Source organism: Papio anubis, chromosome 7, assembly GCF_008728515.1.
Source record: "Papio anubis isolate 15944 chromosome 7, Panubis1.0, whole genome shotgun sequence".
NCBI lineage: Eukaryota > Metazoa > Chordata > Mammalia > Primates > Cercopithecidae > Papio > Papio anubis.
In genome coordinates this window covers 40,974,508-40,994,400 of record NC_044982.1, presented here as the reverse complement: position 1 = coordinate 40,994,400, position 19,893 = coordinate 40,974,508, and the positions used below count along the sequence as shown (strand labels likewise).

The window sequence follows — 19,893 nt, the reverse complement described above, 5'->3', positions numbered from 1 at the left end:
AGTCCTATCAACAGTGGCTACCTGGATTAGTCTGTTTTGCGTTGCTCTAAAGGAATTCCTGAGACTGGGTGCTTTATAAAGAAAAAAGATTCACACAGTGAAAACCCGTCTGTACTAAAACCACAGAAAATTAGCTGGGCATGGTGGTGCATGCCTATAGTCCCAGCTACTTGGGAGGCTGAGGCAGGAGAATCGCTTGAACCTGGCAGGTGGAGGTTGCAGTGAGCTGAGATCTCGCCGCTGCACTCCAACCTGGGCGACAGAGCGAGACTCTGTCTCAAAAAAAAAAAAAAAAAAAAAAGATTTACTTGGTTCCCAGCTTTGCAGTCTGTAGGAGAAGCATAGTGCCAGCATCTACTTCTGGGTGAGAGCCTCAGGAAACTTCCTGTCATGGTGGAAGGCAAAGGGGGAGCAGTGTATCACATGGCAAGAGAGGGAACAAGAGAAAGGGGGCAAGAGAAGGCAGGAGATATCAGGCTCTTTTTAACAAGATCATTGTGTGTCCTGATGAACCCATCATAAGTTGAAAATATCGTGAGTTGCAATATGTTTAATACACCTAATCTGAACATCATAGCATAGCCTACCTTAAATGTGCCCAGAACAATTATATTAGCCTACAGTTGGACAAAAATCACTTAACACAAAAACTATTTTATAGTAAAGTGTTGAATATTTTGTCATTTATTGAATACTTTACTGAAAGTGAAGAAGAAAATGGTTGTTGTGTTACTCAGAGAATAGTTCCTACTGAATATATATTGCTTTTGTACAATCATAAAGTTGAAAAATTAAGTTGAGCCATTGTTAATTTGGGGATCATCTACATGGTATTTTTTGTTCTACAAGTTATATATTTTTGTTGTTTTCTGTTTTCAACATTTTTTCTTTTAAATCCTTGCACACATTTTGCTACTTGTTTTGTCTGCTGTCATCATTGTTATTGCTGTTTTCTGGATCTGTTTAGATGGACTGATTTTCTTCCTGGTTATGGGTTACATTTTCCTTCTTGTTGGCATCATAGTATAAAATATATATTTTTGGCAAAATAATTAATAATTTATTCAACCATACTTCTGTTGATGGGCAATTATGTTGTTTTTCCAGTTTAGTGCTATTGCAGACAATGATGCAATGAATATGTGAATGCATTTTGTTTACATACTAAAATGCATCTTAGCATAAATTCTTGCGAGTGGAATTTCTTGTCAAAGGGCATATGTATGTAAATATTTGATCTATAATGCCATATTACCCTTTGCATAGAGTACACATATTTATATTATTTAAATAAGTGCTGAATTATTTTTGAGTTTAAAAGACAACCCTCCTTTGACATGGCTTATAGCACAACAGGCCAGGCTTTTAGTTGTTTGGTTCTTCAGCAGATTGTCGCATACTCATCTTCTGGCCTTAGCATCAAAGTCAAGCTACTTGAATGTGATTCTTGGAGACATCCTTTTCACACAGTCATATGCCAAATGTGGCCATTGTTCATTTTCTTGTTAGACTTAAGAAGTGTCAGTTTGATCGTATTATAAATGGTACTACATTTTTTGTTATGTCTAATGGAATAATTGAGCTATATCTATAGGAAATGTAGGAGGGAGAAATGAGGAAGTATTAGTCAGAGGGTACAGAGTTTTGGTTATAAAGATAAGTCTCAGAAATCTGTTGTATAGCATGGTGCCTATAGTTAACAGTACTGTATTGTATGGTTAAAAATTTCCTAAGAGGATAGGTCTTATGTAAAGCGTTCTTACTACAAACACACAAATTAGTAATAGTAAATAAGAGTGGGAGAAAACTCTTGCAGATGATGAATAGGTTTATGGCATAGATTGTGGTGATGAGTTCACAGGTGTCTACTTTGCAAGCTCATCAAGTTGTATATATTACATATATTTACACACAAACTTCTTGTATGTAAAAATGTTTAAAAGAATGTTGAATTTTAAAAAAGAAAAAGACAACACATCCTAGCCTGCTTATATTTTGGGGGAGTTGTGATGATGGTGATGGTCACAACAGTGGCAACACAGTTATTGTAATCATTGTAAATTTAATAGAGACTGTAGAGACTTGGTTCCACTTCTGAAGATTTTTTTTTCAGTATGGTTGGATCTTACAAAGGTGCTAAATGTTTGTGATAAAACTTTGAAAGTAGCTTAGTTTCAGCTCTGCGGTAAAATCTTGACGTAATGATCATCTGTTTATATATATAATTTTAAACATTCTGTAATACATAAGGATTTGAAGATTACAACAATAAATTTGCCATGTTTTATTCTGACACTGTACATATATTTTGATTTTCAAATTATAGTATTATAACATTTTGTGGTGTGCAGGTGGCAGTGTTCAATTTTATGCTTAAACAATAAAATGATAGCAAAAAATGCAATTATTTGTGGAATAGTTTATATTCAATTTCTGCTGCATCACTCAGAATGTTAGTTGCTGTAAGAAGAGGCTTTTTTTCTTTTTTGGTTGTTTGTTTTAGTGGCATTACTTCACTTTGCAATTAGAATCTACTATAATACCTATTGAAGGCAGGGATTTGTGTCTGTCTTGTTCACTGCTACATCCTCAATGCCTAGGATATGTAGTGTATTTTATGTAATAGAAACTGAGTGAGTAGTTTTTGAACATATAAGTGAATGGATCATCGTGTTGTGTAGATTTAGGTAAAATGTGTGGTAGATTTCTTCCAGTTGCTTTCCATTATAAATGTTGATAAGAACCATGCCGCATATTTAAAAAATAAATAAAACTTATATAACATGAATGACTGCACTAAATGAAGTGTATTATTTAGGAGGTCAGTTACTTACTGGTAGCATAGTAGAGAATGCTTCCAAAGTGACCATCCTGAAGAATAGAGACTGCAGCTCATTGTCATTTATTTTATTAATACTTCAAATATGCTCCCTTCTCTCCTGCAGCTGTGAAACTTTTCCTGGTCTTCTCAGGAACTTTCTCTTCTCTGTTTTCTGTTGTGAATTATACTTTCATTTTTTAATTCCATTTTATCTTCACCACTGGCTTTTTCTTTGCTATACCTTTTGATTTTATTTAATAAAAACTACTTGTCGCTTTGGGGAAATGCCATCTGATGTTGGAAATGCTCTGTATCTACACCATTCATAATGGTAACCACTAGACACAGGTGGCTATTGAGCAATCAAAATGTGGCCTATTGTGCCTGAGGAAATACATTTTGTTTCTTTTTTCCCCAGACAGGGTCTTGCTCTGTCTCCCATGCTGGAGTCGAATGGTGCGATCACGGCTCCCTGCAGCCTCAGCCTCCTGGGCTCTAGTGATCCTCCCACCTCAGCCTCCCAAGGAGTTGGGACTGTAGGCGTGCACCACCAATTTTTAATTTATTTATAGTGACAGGGTCTCACTGTGTTGCTCAGGCTGGGGAAATAAATTTTTAATTTTAATTCTAATTTAAATAGTTCTAATTTAATAGTAGCTATTAAAGCAGACAGTGTAGCTCTGGGTCTTACTATATACATAATTATTAGTCTACCTTCAAATAATATATCAGTTCATGTGTAGTGAGAACTTGACTTCTGTGCACTTCCATTTCCTCCCTCTCATCTTTTTTATATTTTGTCATATGTTTTACATCTACATATATTATAAACCCAGTGATACATTATTGCCATTTTGAGTTTAACAGCTTTTTAACTTTTAATGTGGTTAAATTAAGCGAAAATATTTCTGAATTTTTAGATTTCACCATTTCTGGTGCTATTTTTGTGTGTGCAAATCTGCATTTTTATCTGGTATCATACTCCTTGAAAAATTTCATTTAACATTTTTTATAGTACAGTTTTGCTGGCACAGAATATTTTTTAACTTTTTTTTTTCCTGGAAGAGTGTTGATTTTGTCTTTATTTGCCCTTGTTTTGCCTTCATTTTATCCAGTGAAAGGTATTTTCACTGGATCTAGAATGCTCAGTTGCCGTTTTTCCCCTCTTGGTATTTTAAAGATGATGCCCCATTGTTTTTTTGACTGGCCTTCTGTATTACATGTAGTGTGTTCCCTTTTTTTTTTCTCTGTATGTAATATTTCTTTTTTTCTAACTACCTGAAAAATTTTTCTCTTTCAGCTTGGTTTTTTTTTTTTTAAGCAGGTTTTTGTCTACATTTTAAGTTTGCCCTACTAGCAATTCTCTGCATTTCTTTGAGCTGTGGTGTTTTATCATTTTTTTACTTTGGAAAATTCCCAGCTAACATCTCTTTAAGTATATTTTCCTCTCTGTTCTTGTTTTCTTCACAAAACTCCAGTTACACCTGCACTAGATCATTGGATATTATACTACAGCTTTAAAATTCCTGTTTTGTTTTGTTTTGTTTTGTTTTTTAATTTCAGTCTGTTTCTTCTTTTTGGGTTTCATTTTGAATAATATCTGTTTACCTCTCTTCAAGCTCACTGATCTGTTTTTAGCTTTGTCTAATCTTCTGATAATTCTGTTGAAGATTTTTCTGACATTTCATTTTTATGTTCATTTAGCATTTCTTTTTTGCTGAATCTCTTTATCTGTTTTTGTATTTTGTTCATATTTACCATGAGATCCTTTAATACATAAATTACAATTATTCTAAGTTTTCTGTCTGATAAGTCAAATATCTGATTCATTTATAAGTCTGGTTCTGGTGTTTGCCTTGTTTTTTGACTATGGTTTGGGTTTGTTTTTAACTTTAAAAAATATATATATATATGTGTGTGTGTGTGTGTGTGTATATATATATATATATATATACACACAAAAAAAATTGTTTTTTGTTGCATGCCAGACATTTTAGGTAAAGGGCAACAAAGATTGAGGTGGATAGTATTTATGCTCAGAAATGGGTACCCTTCTTCTTTGATGATGTTTGTGCATGTGTGGATTGGGATGGGGCAGAGATTGAGTCAGTCCAACAGTGACTTGAGTTGGATTTGTTTTTTTGTTGTCATTGTAATAGTTAAATTCACTGAATCAGAAACTTGAAATTCCTGCAGTAGCAGACTGCTTGCTGCTTTTTCATTCTTGGTTTGGAGACTGGGGTGCTGGAGTGTTTCCTCAGTGTTCCAGCTCCATCCTTAGGTTTTAGCAGGTCTTTGGATGCCTGCATCACAGCATGACCTCTCTTCGTATTCTTTGTAACTTTTGATAATATGTACCTTCTATTTTTGATTGTTTGTATTTTCTTATCTTTCTTTGAAGATTGTTGAGTTTTATTTTGACAGGCAGATAATTTACTTTTGGATTACACTGATCCTTTTGTAGCTTGTTTTTAAGCTTTGTTAGGGCTCTTGTTGGCATAGCTTTTATTCTATAACTGGAGTCAGTAGACTTTGGTTTATGAGCCATATCTGATCCACAGCCCGTTTTTGTATAGTCCGTGAGCTAAGAATGGATTTTACATTTTTAAAAGGTTATAAAGAAACAAAAATAAAAATTAAGAAGTATATGTGACAGAGACAGTATATGCCTCGCATAGCCTAAGATATTTATCTTGCCCTTTACAGAAAACATTTTCTGATTCCTGCTTGCTTAATTCTCATTTCTAAGGTGTTCTATTTCTTGGATTTTTACTGAATGCTGCAGGTTTTCTCTGTGGTATTTTTATTGTACCTGGTTGGAACTCATAGGTCTCCCAACTTTGCCTAATCTTTGAGGTGTGTTCAGCTTTTAGCTACCCAGTATTCAATTTTTCTCTTTCTGATAATTGTCCTTTGCAAGCTTCATGAATTCTTACTATAACTTAGTTTCCTGCCAAAGACTCAAAGGATCTCCTATGCAAAATTTGGAGCTTTCCTTCTGAGTATCTACCTCCTCTTTAGTATAATGACCTGCAAATTCCACCTACCTTAAATTCCCTGCACTTTGGTCTTTGTCTTCTCACCTGAGGAAGATGGCTGTGATTTGTTTGGGTTCTTTCTTTCTGTGCTGGTGTTCAGCAAATGCTTCTAGGCCGAAGGGTGAAGTGATTATAGGGCTTACTTTTATTGTTAACTTTCTCTCAGACATCAGTCTTCTTTGACCTTTGCCCAATATCTGAAAACAGTTTTTCTAAATATGTTTTTAAAAGTTTTCTAGTTTATATATGAGGCTAAACTAGTAGTAGTTATTCTTTCATGGTTGGAGATGGAACTCTGTTTAGCAGCTATTAATAAATAATGCTTTTTTACCTCTGGTATTAGTATAAACCAATAATTGTAATTGTATCTGTTAAATCTCTTATTTGCTGTAAATTGAGTTTTGTTTTATGATATGCATAAGAGGTATTAGCAGAATACATAAGGAAACGTGATTAATATTCAGTTCTGTCCTGCATCTTGAATGCCTATTCTGTGCCCAAGGCGTTCTACAACTTGCTAGAGACGGAAAATAACACATGAAGTGAAGATCAGGCTTTTAACCTTCTAGTGAAAGTAGACATATGTATTATTTATTGCTACATAACAAATTACCTTTAGACTCAGTGGCTTAAAGCAACAATTTATTATCTGTTGGTCAGAATTTAGGGATGGTTTAGCTGGATCCTCTGGCTAAGCTCCATCTCCTAGGTGAGGGTCTTTAAAAAACCTGCATTCAAGATGTGGACCAAAGCTACAGCTGTGTTGAGGCTTGACTGGTGAGGGTGCATTTCTAAGCTTGCTCACATTCACATGGTCATTGGCGGGATTCAACAACCTTGTGAGGTGCTTGTGGTCTTAGGACTGAGCACTTGAAATCTTTGTTGACTGTTGTCTAAAGGCTGCCCTCAGTTCCTTTCCACATGGGCCTCTCTGCATGATGGCTCACAGTATGGTAGCTTGTATCATCAGAATAAGCAAGCAGGGACAATGTGAGCAAGACACAGAAACTCCAGTCTTTTGTAACCTTACCTTGGAAGTGAAATTCTGTCACTTGTACCGTATTCTATGTAAGAAACAAGTCACTAGGTCCAGCCAACACTCCAGAGGAGGAGATGATACAAGGACATGAATAGTGGACACAGAGATAGTTGGCAGCCATTTCAGAAGCTGCCTACAACAGCATGTGGCATATTAATTATATAAATAATCATAAATGGGTCTGTAAAATAATGTAACAACATCAATATATACCACATAATAATTTGCTGCATCGTGAGCTGAGGTGCTTCCCTGTTGATGATTATTTTATTTAAGCCTTTTCCAGTATTCCCTAGGAGAGGTGGTATTTATTATCTCCAGTTTACAGATTGTTCAGTGAGGTTACCTAGCTGTGATGTAGCAGAACTGAGACTCCAGTCTAGACACTGCTGATTCTAGCACCCATACTTTTAATTTCTATGTCTTGTCAGCATTAAAATAAAATTACTTTTTTTGGAGCACTTCTTATGTGCCAAGCATTATAAGTGGTTTATATAATGTTAACCTTATTTAAGGCTCATAGCAACTCTATTAAGTCTCCTTATCTTACTGATATTACACTCTAGCTTCCAGATTCAGAAAAAGTACTTTGAAAAATCAAATATATTTATTGTTCCAGAGACATTAAACAAATATTATCCAAAGAATCTCTGTAAATACCAAAAGAAATGAAACATTTAAATACCTTAGTACCTTAAAAAAGTGGTATCAATGTAGCATAGGCAACATGCCGAGATTTTGTCTCCCTCTCTTTTTTTTTTTTTTGGAGACGGAGCCTTGCTCTGTCGCCCAGGGTGGAGTGCGGTGTTGCGATCTCTGCTCACTGCAACCTCTGCCTCCCAGGTTCAAGCAATTCTCTGCCTCAGCCTCCCGAGTAGTTGGGATTACAGGCACCCACCACCATGCCTGGCTAATTTTTGTATTTTTAGTAGAGATAGGGTTTCACCATCTTGGCCAGGCTGGTCTTGAACTCCTGACCTTGTGATCCACCCGCCTCAGCGTCCCGAAGTGCTGGGATTACAGGCGTGAGCCACTGTGCCCAGCCAACTTTTCTGTTAAAAAAAAAAAAAGGTGATATCACTAATTAAATACATTTGCAAAAAGAATCCTGGCACATTTCAGTTCATTTGGTATTTTGCAGAAGAAGAGTACTATGTGAGTCTTTAGTAGTAATAAATTTATAAATTCTTGAAAAGAAAGCCCACTCTGAGAACAAATCTCAACACTGCTATATAAATTTTAGTCAGAAATTAGCTGATATGTGTAATTAATTTTTAAATTTTTTTACTAATTTGAACTATTTTTACTAATACTTTCACAAGTAAGTTGAGTGGCTTTCATATCAAAGGCTGTACATACTTTCTTCAGTCATATCGTTGTCTTTGCAAAGTGAGTCTTCTAAATGAAGAAAATAAGATACATTAGTTTTTGATGGTTAAAAGGCAAACCATAAGACTCTTTTGGCTGGATGTGGTGGCTCATACCTGTAATCCCTACACTTTGGGAGGCTGAGGCAGGCGGATCACCTGAGGTCAGGCGTTTGAGACAAGCCTGACAAAATGGTGACATTCCATCTTTACTAAATATATAAAAAATGAGCCAGGCGCACCACGGCAGACACCTGTAATCCCAGCTAGTCAGGAGGCTGAGACAGGAGAATCTCTTGAACCCTGGAGGTGGAGGTTGCAGTGAGCCAAGATTGTGCCACTGCACTCCAGCCTGGAGACAGAGCGAGATTCAAAAAAAAAAAAGGACTCTCTTGGTCTTTTAGGCCAATTAAATTTAATCAACCAAGGAATGTCTTTATAAGATATATGTTGACGATAATAAATATGAAAGTTTATTAATGACCTTATTTTTGAACCATTTCCTTATAATAGCATTCTTTCACTTTCTGCATTGCCATTTACCGTCTTAAGTAGGGCATAAATGCAGTTTAAGCTGTATTCATTAGTGCCAACTAAGTGTCAAGTACCGTTCTTAGTGCCTGGGATACATCAGTGAACACAATGAACAAAAATTATGGCGTTTATATTTTAGCAAGCATGGTTCAGACAATAAACAGCAACCATAAGTAAGTAACCATAAGTAAGTACGCATTGTAGTTAGTAGATAGGGAAAAAATTCTGTACTTGTTCTTTTAAACCTTGTTGTTTTAAACCTTGCAGAGGAAAATTGCATAGAAAACTGCTTGTTTTTCAGCTTAACTTGGTTTTGTTGACCCCAAAACTGGGGATTTAAAAAATACTGGCAAAGACAAAAAAAAATCATGGGAAACAGTCTCTCCAAAAACATAGTTCAAATGATGCTATTAATTTAGAAAATGACCATATTTTGCTCCTATAATAATGTATTGCTTTTTACAACTCAAGTATTATCAATATTGATGTATAATATAGTAATTTAATGTCTTATAAATTAATGGTTTATAAAATGGTTTATAAAATAGCTTGGAATTAACTAGGATATAGTATAGTTTCAGCACATAAGTATAGTAACATTTTACAGTGTTGCATATGTTGTCACAAAATTATTAATTGAAATATTAATACTTACATTTTTTGGCTGACTTACTGAATTGAATCAATTTCTTATGCCATCAGAATGAATTTATTTTTTATTTGGTTTTTAAGTCACAGAGCCCTGGATATCTGTGTTTTTTTTTTTTACATAAGATGAAAAGTAGGGGATACCTGAGTTTAGAGGAGTGGGGATTTGAGAGTTTTAAGAAAGGAATGGTAATGGTTTATTAAAAATGGAAAGTATTTTTTGTTATACAAATTTTGTTTTTCAAAATTTGTTTCTGTAAACTTTTGTTACTGTTCAAGTTATGCTGGCTTTAAATATTACAATTTTTATTGTAATCCCAAGGAAAATGTTTCAGCATGTCTTTTTATGGTTTAAATTACTCTTTTTAAGAAAGCTACCTTTGCTTTGGTTGTTTATCACAGTTGTCTGTTTTCTGTGTTACTTTTACAGTGAAGGGAAAGAAAAAAATTTTAATATCTGATACACAGTTTACCCTCTGTAGCTGCAGTTTTAGTATTGTTGATTCAGCCAGCTACAGACCAAAATATTTGCCCAAAAAACCCCCCAAAATCAACTATCTACATAGCATTTCAATTGTATTAAGTGTTATAAGTAATCTAGAGATGATTTAATGTGTTTGGGAGGATGTGTGTAGGTTATATGTAAATACTACACCATTTTATGTAAGAATCCCAAACATCTGTGGATTTTGGTGTCTGTGAAGGGTGCGGAGGGACAACTGCATATCTTAATAGCTTGGAATTAACTAGGATATAGTATAGTTTCAGCACATAAGTATAGTAACATTTTACAGTGTTGCATATGTTGTCACAAAATTATTAATTGAAATATTAATACTTACATTTTTTGGCTGACTTACTGAATTGAATCAATTTCTTATGCCATCAGAATGAGGTTTTTTTAATTTGGTTTTTAAGTCACAGAGCCCTGGATATCTGTGTTTTTTTTTACATAAGATGAAAAGTAGGGGATACCTGAGTTTAGAGGAGTGGGGATTTGAGAGTTTTAAGAAAGGAATGGGATGAACAATGGAGTCAATAAAAAGAGTGTTTTTGATAGATTTAAGAATAGTTATTAAAACAACAGACAACTTTTTACTTAGATTATTCCTTTTTAATTTGGTTTTCAAACAGTTCTCAGCAAGTACAATCTTTTTCATTGTATGTTTTTGCCATTGTAAATCAGTAACATTAAGGTAAATGGTGTAGGAGTAAATGGGAAGGAAGTAGAGTGTTTCTAGGACAACCATTTGAAGAGATTTTCTTCTCTTTGAATATTTGGTGTTTTAAAAACAATTGAGATTTAAGGTGCAAAAGTGGAAAAATAGTGGCCCTGTGCTCTGATTTTTGAAGCCTCTTCTCCATGTTTTCTGCTAATCTTTTTACCACTAATTGGTGGTCAAGTGCCCTCACATTCAGTCTTGTATACAGAAACTATGTCTTGTTTTTTCTATCTTCTTTTTTTATATGGAACTCTGTCTAGACATATAATTTCTTTTCTATAGCTTTAAAATTATCAAAACATTTTTAAAATTAAACATTTTTATAGAGATGGGGTTTCACCATCTTGCCAGGTTGGTCTCGAACTCTGGGTCCAAGCAATCCTCCTGCCTTGACTCTTTCCAAAGTGCAGGGATTACAGATGTCAGCCACGGCGGCTGGCCTGTCAAAAGGTTTTAAATTATATTTTTGCCTACAGATTCTCTCTTTGGGGAGAAAATAGTTTGGTTTCCAAGGGAATTTTAAGCCTAATGATGGAGAAATGACAAATGATACCTGTAACCAAGCCTGGAAAAGAATGTGCATTTGTAGTTTAAGATGCACAGTAACTAGGATATAACTGGTACTAGATGTTTGTTGTAATTGTTGGTATTTTTAATAAATTTGAAGAAGCAGTAGTCTAGCCTGGTTCATTTGAACCTTTGCTTCTGATATTTGGAATGACTGCCAGCTGGTTAATGGCTATGATAACCTTTACTTGGCTAATATGCATGTCAGTTTTAGAATTCATCCTAAAAGTGACAGTTTGCCTGTCACCTGCAGAGTTAAGTGGTATGATGGCAGCTGAACAATGAGGGAGGAGAGTGGAGTTGAGAACTGGTAGAAATGAAATCACTCATACAGGGAACATGTTTTTTCTTGAGATAATGAATATACTAGCCCAAAATACGTGGTTGAGTATATTTTGTTTTTGATTGATTGTTCAAAGATACAATTTTTAAGTCTTCGTATATAAGCTATTGTATAATTATGTAAGAAGGAAAAGAAAGTGATGATGGCACTTTGAGGACTTTCAGGCTTAGAGCTAATTAGTCTGTTATCTGGTAGAGCACTAATGTACATGGCTGATTTAATATACAGATTAACAGATTTAAAGCTTTTACCCTTTACTTGTTATTAGGCAGTTAGGTTATCTTCCAGCTTGTTGGCCAGTCAACACCAATGTGTTTCCTTTAACTCCAAGAATCTCATCATATGCTGTTTTATATATCTTAAATAATTTAAATACATTTCTTACTCTTTCCACAGCATGTAGAGTCCATGAAGTACAGGACAATAAAGCTTCCTACACATATCACCAGAAGGATCTCTTTGAAAGATTCACCACAGGACTACCAGAGAGAATAATTTGTCTGAAGCATCATGTGTTGAAACAACAGAAGTCTATTCACCTGTGCACTAACTAGAAACAGAGTTACAATGTTTTCAATTCTTTGAGCTCCAGGACTCCAGGGAAGTGAGTTGAAAATCTGAAAATGCGGCCATGGACTGGTTCCTGGCGTTGGATTATGCTCATTCTTTTTGCCTGGGGGACCTTGCTATTTTATATAGGTGGTCACTTGGTACGAGATAATGACCATCCTGATCACTCTAGCCGAGAACTGTCCAAGATTCTGGCAAAGCTTGAACGCTTAAAACAGCAGAATGAAGACTTGAGGAGAATGGCTGAATCTCTCCGGTAGGTCCTAAAATACCGAAGGAAGAATGATGAAATATTGTACTTTGTTTTTAGGTGTAGGGCTTCATTCCTCTAGGAAAAATAGTTAATTATTTTTATAACCTGCTGTCTTTGCCAAAAGACAGTTTTCTATCTCCGTATATTTAATACAGAGCAAGTTTGTGCAACCCACAGCCCATGGGCCACAGGTGGCCCAGGACAGCTTTGAATGAGGCCCAACACAAACTTATAAACTTTCTTAAAACATTCTGAGATTTTTAAATTTTATTTTTAAGCTCATCAGCTATCATTAGTGTTAGTGTGCTTTATATGTGGCCCAAGACAATTTTTCTTCCAGTGTGGCCCGGGGACACCCCAAGATAATTTCTCCATAGTGGCATCATTATTTTGCATATCAATTTTAATGTAGAAAAACTATGCCATTTAATTTATGTACTTATATTTCATTTACAGTTACATATTAAAAAATTTATGTATTAAATCCAAACTATGATTTAAACTAGTGTATAGTAAAAATTTTATATGAACTGTAACAAAGATATTCTAATAACTGGGAGGCTGAGTTAGTCTAACTATAACTTATTAAAATGTAGACACAAAAGTTTATCGTTAAACAACTGGATCTGGAATGCGGAGAATGATTATCATTGCTATTTCTAGTCTGTAAAAAATGTGACATATATCTATTAGAAGGCATCAACTGTTTGGAAAACCAAAGTCTCCTATATATTTTCAGGGAGCAAGTAAACATAATATTACATAGGCGATCTCTGAATTTTTTTGCAAAGTTATTGAGGTAAAACATTACCTAATATCTTATATGCAAAGATGATCATGTAGTACTTGCTCTCTCAAACTAGACAAGCTAGAAATGAAGATTTGAGAGTCATTACTTCAGAGGTGGTAATTAACGCTAAGGGAAGTGGTATAGAGAAAAAGAGCTGAATTTCATTTCTCTTTGAGAAACACATAAATTAAGGAGTAGAAAGTGGAAACATCCAGTTGTGCAGAAAGCTTTTAGAATAGTTGGGGAAGAATAGAGGGAGAGAGCTGTTACGGAAACTGAGGAACATTCTGTGAGGGAAGAATGTAGTTGGCAGTGTTAAATTACCCTTGATGCTATAGAGAGGATACCCATCGTCCTCTCATTTTCTACTCTCACTGCCCTTCACTCTTTGTTTAGAACTCGGATTTTTCCCTTTGTCTAGAGTCATAACTTTTTCTTCACCGTAACATTATTTGGGTCCTTTTATGTCCTTTGAAAGGCAGTGCTAGGTGTTAAGACAAAAATGAATGAAACATTATTCTTGTCATTTGTTGTAGTAGTACCATTCAAGAAGATAGCAAGCGGTCAGGGATTAGAAAGTGGATAGAACTTCTTGAATTTGTCTATTATTTTCTTTCCTACTTGGGGTACTCAGGGAACATCATAGAGAAAGGTGATCTTTCAGTAGAGTCTTATTCATTCTAAAGATTGATAATTTAGGGGTTAGTAATAATAGCTGTCATTTATTACATGCCAGGTACTGTGCCAAGGACTTTGCATGGATCATCTCATTGAATTTCACACTGTCTTTCTGAGATGTTAGTACCATTTTTGTAACCGTTTTACAGATTAAATAATTTAATTTGCTGAAGGTCACACTTTTCACAAGTGGTACAGCCTACTTTGAATCCTAGTAGTATGACTCCAAAACTTAAACTCTGGATAACTGTATTGCCTTCCTGAGCAGAAAACAGAGAAATCAGTGACCTAAACGTCTTAGTATGAGAAGTATGAGATCACCAAGAATAGCTACTATTCTAGTTGATTTGGGGGTTTGCTTTGATTGTAGTAAAATCTCCTTCTATATCATGGGAATTTTGCTCCTAAAAATATTTTTCCCCTTAACAATTTAGGCTCATAAATAATTGCTCACTTTTCTTGTGGTTCCATCTTCAATACTGATATTTCAGTTTGTTTATTTCTGACTGCCAAATGTCTTGTTTTTGTTGCATGAAGGGAAAGCTTGCCTTTAGTATGGGTTTTTCTTTCTGCAAAATAATCTTTAGGTCTATTAAGTCACTTTCTTTATATTTTTATATGTTGAAATTAATTTCTTAACTACTACATTTAAATGTAGAGACTACTTCTAAGAGCTGAATCACCTAAGTCATATGGTATTACCATGTAATTACAGTCTGAAAACAGACTAAGCCAATGAGCTCGTGTTTATATAAGGGAATATAATTTCAGGAAAATAGTTTATAGTTATTTTCCCTCATTAGGGAAGAAAGCCTTCTTGTGCCCTTTCACTGACTTCACTGCTGGGGCCGTTTGTGTTTCTTCCAAAGGGATGTCGTTTTAGGGCCCTCTGGCATGAAAGGAAGAGAAATGGAGGTGCTACTAGCGTTGGAATTTTTTTTCCCCTTATAGTAATTAAGTTAATATTTTGTACTTAATTTGTTATGTCTTTTTCTTCTGAGAAAATGTGTAGTCAGACTACAAAGGATTAGTTCAGATGTTTATAACTAGGTCATTTCTTTGCGATAAGGCATATGGATTGGAGTTGGAAACCAACACAGAAGCTTGGAACTACAATTTTTTAGATTTTGTAGATTCAAGACAATAATTTGAAAAGCAATTAACAAATCTTTCAGTAGAATTTTCTGGATTTTGTTGATAGTGTTAGAAATTTAGGAAAATAATTTAAATATATCTCAGAGGGATGCAGATGTACAAGCACAATATATAGGAGGTTGCAGTGTAAATCTGATCTATTGGTGAGTAATGTCCGTACGTAAAATTCACTCACTTTACCATAGATGTCTGTGAGTTTTGGCAAATACTTAGTCACGTAACCACCACAAAAATTATAGATGAATTTTACCTCCCTCTAGAATTCTGTTGTTCCCTCTTATGATCAAATTCTGTCCCCACCTCCTGTCCCTGGCACTTCCTGATCTGCTTTCTGTCATACTTTTTTACTGTTTCAGAATGTCATATAAATTGAATTACGTAGCATGTAGCCTTTTGAGTCTTTTTTCACTTACCATAATGTTTCTGAGATCATCAATATTATTGTCTGTATTAGTAGTTCATTCTTTTTTATTGCTGAGTAGTATTTTTATTCTTTTTAAATGTTGAGTAGTATTCCATTATATCGATGTGTCTTAGCCCATTTAGCATTGCTATCACAGAATACCTGACACTGGATAGTTCATAGAGAAAGAAGTTATTTGGCTCATGCTTCTGGTGGCTGAAAAGTCCAAGATTGAACAGCTGCATCTGATGAGGGCCTCAGGCAGCTTCAATTCATGGTAGGAAGTGGAAGGAGAGTAAGCATGTATAAAGAGATCACATGATAAGAGAGGAAGCAAGACAGAAACTGAGGAAGCCAGACTTTTTTAAACAACCTGCTCTTTTGGTAACTATTCCATTCCCATGAGAAGGAGAACTCAGTCATCTCTGAAGGAGGAGCATTAATTTATTCATGAGGGATCTAGCTCCATAACCCAGATACCTCCCACTAGGTCCCACCTCCTAACACTGCCATGTTGGGGATCAAATTTCAACGTGAGTTTTGTTGAGGACAAACCACATCCAAATCATAGCACGATCTATCACTTTTTTTTTTTTTTTTTTTTTTTGATCCATTCACCAATTCAAGAATGTGAGGTTATTTCCATTTTGGGGCAGTTGTGAACAAAGTCACTATTAACCTTTGTTCCATAAACTTTTGTATGACCATAGTTTTATTTCTCTTGGGCACTCCCATTAGGCGTGGGACTGCTGGTCATATGTTAACTGCATATTTAACTTTATAAGAAGCAGCTCAGTTGTTTTTCGAGAGTACCTGTACCATTTTGAAATTCTTACCAGAAATTCCTGAGAGTTCTACTTGCTCTCCTCCTACCCAGCATTTGCAATTGTCAGTTATTTTTATTTTAGCCATTATAATAGATATGTAATACTATCTCATTGAGGTTTCAATTTGTATTTCTGTAATGAATGATACTGGCCATTTTTTAATGTGTTTATTTGCCATTCATATGTCAACTTTGGTGAAGTATTTATTCACTTCACCAAAGGATCTGTTGCTATTTTAAATAATGGAACTGTTTTCTTTTAATAAGTTCTTTGAAAAAATCGTTTTTTAAAAATATATAAACACAAAATTATATTTATTAGTAATATAAAATATGGTATAATATAATAAAAAACAAAAACATAGTGGCATAAAACAGTCATTTATTTGCCCTTGATTTTTACAATTTGGGTTAACTTCAGCTAGGCTTTTTTTCTAGTTATAAACAGGGTCACTCATGTGGCTGCAGTCATCTGGTGGCTTGGTTGTGGTTGGGCAGTCCAAGATGACCTCACTTACATATTTGGCAATTAGGTTGACCATTAACTGGCTTGCTTCCATATTTCTTTTCTGGAAGGATAGCCCAGATTTCTTACATGGTAGTGTTCCAAGAGGAAAACAGCAGAAATTGCATGGCCTCATGAGACTGAGCATCAGAAGTAATACAGTGTCAATTCTGTCACATTCTCTTCATTGCAAGTCAAGAGGCCTACCCATATTCAAAAATGGAAGAAATAGATACCACATCTTATTTGATGAAACTACAAAGAATGCATAATTGGATTAGGTCAAATCATGGTGGGCTTATATAGCAAGAGTTATGTATAGACCCGATTGATAGATAATAGAGAACCATAGTTGTTTTTCAGCAGAGGAATGACACAGTAAAAATGGTTGAGGAAGATTTAGATTTTCAGGTGGATTTGGTGCATGTGCCAGACTGGAGTTAAGATATTTCTTGGGAAACTCTTTAAAGTATTAATCTAGATAAGAGGTAATGTAAACTTATACTGAAATTAATGATTGAATCTGTTGACTTTGATGCTTAGGTTTTCAACATGCTTGTATTTAGATTTTCCCAGACATCTCTTTCTTTCTTGTTCATTGATATCATGTTAGGACACATGTAGTGGGCCTTTAAAAAATTTAGAAATTATCACTTTCTCAGTCCTTTTATGCTTCATGTTTGTTTTGTTTAAATGTTTAGTAATGTGAAATAGCTATTTGCTCACAGAATTTTTGCTCCTTGGGATTTGAACCAGCCACATTGCTTTCCAGAGTTGAAATTTACCAGAAAACACCCAGAAAATTGTTGGTTTCTGCAGAAACCCCCTTGAGCAGTGAACCTCAACCTGGTTGGGTGTCAATCTCATGGAGTTGTAAAATCTAAAATGTGATTAATTGACAACTTTCCTTTTAACCTAACCCTTGTTATTCTAGGGACATTTATTTTTGAGAACAGAACTTAAAAAAATTCAAATGTGGCTTTTGGCCTTTTGACCGATTAATAAAGTTTTTTTTTGTTTGTTTGGTCTAGGAAAGGAGAAGAGATTTCTTCTGGAATTTAGATGCTAGCTGTAAAACTGTAAATTTAAAAACCACAAAGAATGTATGATTAGTTTCTGATTACCTATTTTTCTGAGCTGTGTATCATCTACCAATATGGATTACTGACAAAGCATAAATCTTCTGGTGGAAAAATTTGTCCCAGGCAACAGAAGTATACTGAGTTGGGTAGGAAGGAAACTGAAGTGGTTCTTCACAGGTCATGTTTTACTGTTGTTTGAGAACATTGTATTAAAAAGTGGGCTGCCTTCGTTCTAGTTGGTTGGTTGGTTGGAAGATTTTGCTCTAGACCCTCTTCTCTATAACTGCTAGTCTCTCATATAAGAAGTATACATATATTCTTAAAGCAAGTGAGATGGATTGGAATGTGTACAGCACCTGCTATCTAATTAAAACCTTTCATTATATCTGCCTTTTGCTTTTTCAATCTTGTATCCATTATTCCTCATGTTATCAAGAATATCTTATTTTTAACATATAATGAAAGATACTCCTTCCCTGAGAACATTTCAGTGGGAACAACATTCCTATCCTGATCGGGCTGATAAAGCAGATATTCTCTCCCTGGAATTTCTTGTAACTTTTTAGTATTTACTGGATTAAATTTGCTAACATTTTGTTTTGGATTTTTTCTATATTAATGAGATATTTATTTATAATTTTTCCTTCTTGTGATGTCTTTCCAGGTTATCAATATTATGCAGGCCAATTCTGTTCTCTGGAAAAGTTTATGTAAAATTGATATTCATTCTCTTTTAAATATTGTAATTCTACCAGTGAAGTTATCTGGGCCTGGAGTCTTTTTGTGGGGAAGGGTGGTGGCAAAGAAGGAGAACATATGGGAAGGTTTTAGATTCTGGATTTCATGTCTTTAATAGAAATTGGACTGTTCAGCTTTTCTATTTTTTTTTCTTATGTCAATTTTGGTGAGATGTGCTTTTCAAAGCATGTGTTCATTTTATCAACATGTTCAAATGTTCTAGCATAAAATTGTTCTTAGTGCCATTTTATTTTCTTCTCCATACTCGTATATCTATAGTAATGTCTCCTTTTTCATTCTTAATATTGGTTGTGTTTTCTCCTTTTATCTTGCTAACAGTTTATCAATTTAATTTGCTTTTTCAAAGAACCAACCTCTGTGCTTTTTTTTTTTTTTTTCTTTATTGTATATCTGTTTTCTATTTTATTTTCTTTTATGTCCTGGAAAGCTTTAAGTTTCTCTAAGCACAGCTTTGAGTTGTATTCCATAAGTTTTGATGATGTTCTGTTTTTGTCATTAATTTAAAATATTTTAAAATTTGTATCGTGATTTTTTTTTTCTGTGACCCATAGGTTATTTAGTAGTTGTTACTTAATTTCCAAATTGGGCTATTCTGTTTATCTTTCAAATTTTGATTTCTAGTTTGTTCTTCAACCAGATAGAATTACATTCTGTATTTCAGTTCTTTGAAATTTATTTAATGGCTCAGCAAATGACTTACGTTGTTGAATGCTTAAGAAGCATGTATTCTCTTCTTGCTGAGTCTGATCTAGTATATATGTCATTTAAGTTAGGTTGATTAAGTTATTCAGATTTATTAATTTTTATAAATATTCATATTTTTATAATTGGTCACATATTTATCCTTTCTAGTGTTCTTTATTCCTTCCTGTTATTCAGTTCTTTAATGTTGAATCATTTTATTCAGCCTTAATAATATCCTATAGTATTTATAGTGCAGGTTTGATAGCAATAAATTCAGATTCTCTTCTTTTAAAAACTTTAACTTTCATTTTGTTAGATATTTTATTGAGTATAGAATTTAGCAATTATTTTTAAAAGCATTTTAAGTATGTCATTTCATTGATTTCTGCCTTTCACATCTCTGAGAAGTCTGCAATTTTAAGAAGTGTATCTTTCTCTTTGACTGTGTTTACTTTTTTTTTTTTTTTTGCCTTTGGTGTTAAGCAGTTGACTATGAGTGCCTAGATATGGCTTTATATATATTTGTTTTTATTCAGCTCGAAGTTCACTGAGCTGCTTAAATCTGGGAGTTGATGTATTTTATCAGTTTTGGAAAACCCTCAGCTATT

At 34.3% G+C, this 19,893-nt stretch overlaps 1 protein-coding gene across 10 annotated transcripts in view; it reads left to right on the top strand.

Annotated features, from left to right (window-relative positions):
• Positions 1-19,893, top strand: part of FUT8 (fucosyltransferase 8) — a 344,473-nt gene that overhangs the window by 150,758 nt on the left and 173,822 nt on the right. For all 10 annotated transcript variants that reach the window (XM_009211741.3, XM_017961257.2, XM_021941313.2 and 7 more), the window contains one exon: positions 11,977-12,406. In XM_009211741.3, the coding sequence (XP_009210005.3) occupies positions 12,204-12,406 (203 nt within the window). In that variant the 5' untranslated portion in view covers positions 11,977-12,203. The remainder of the gene's footprint in view (positions 1-11,976; positions 12,407-19,893) is intronic.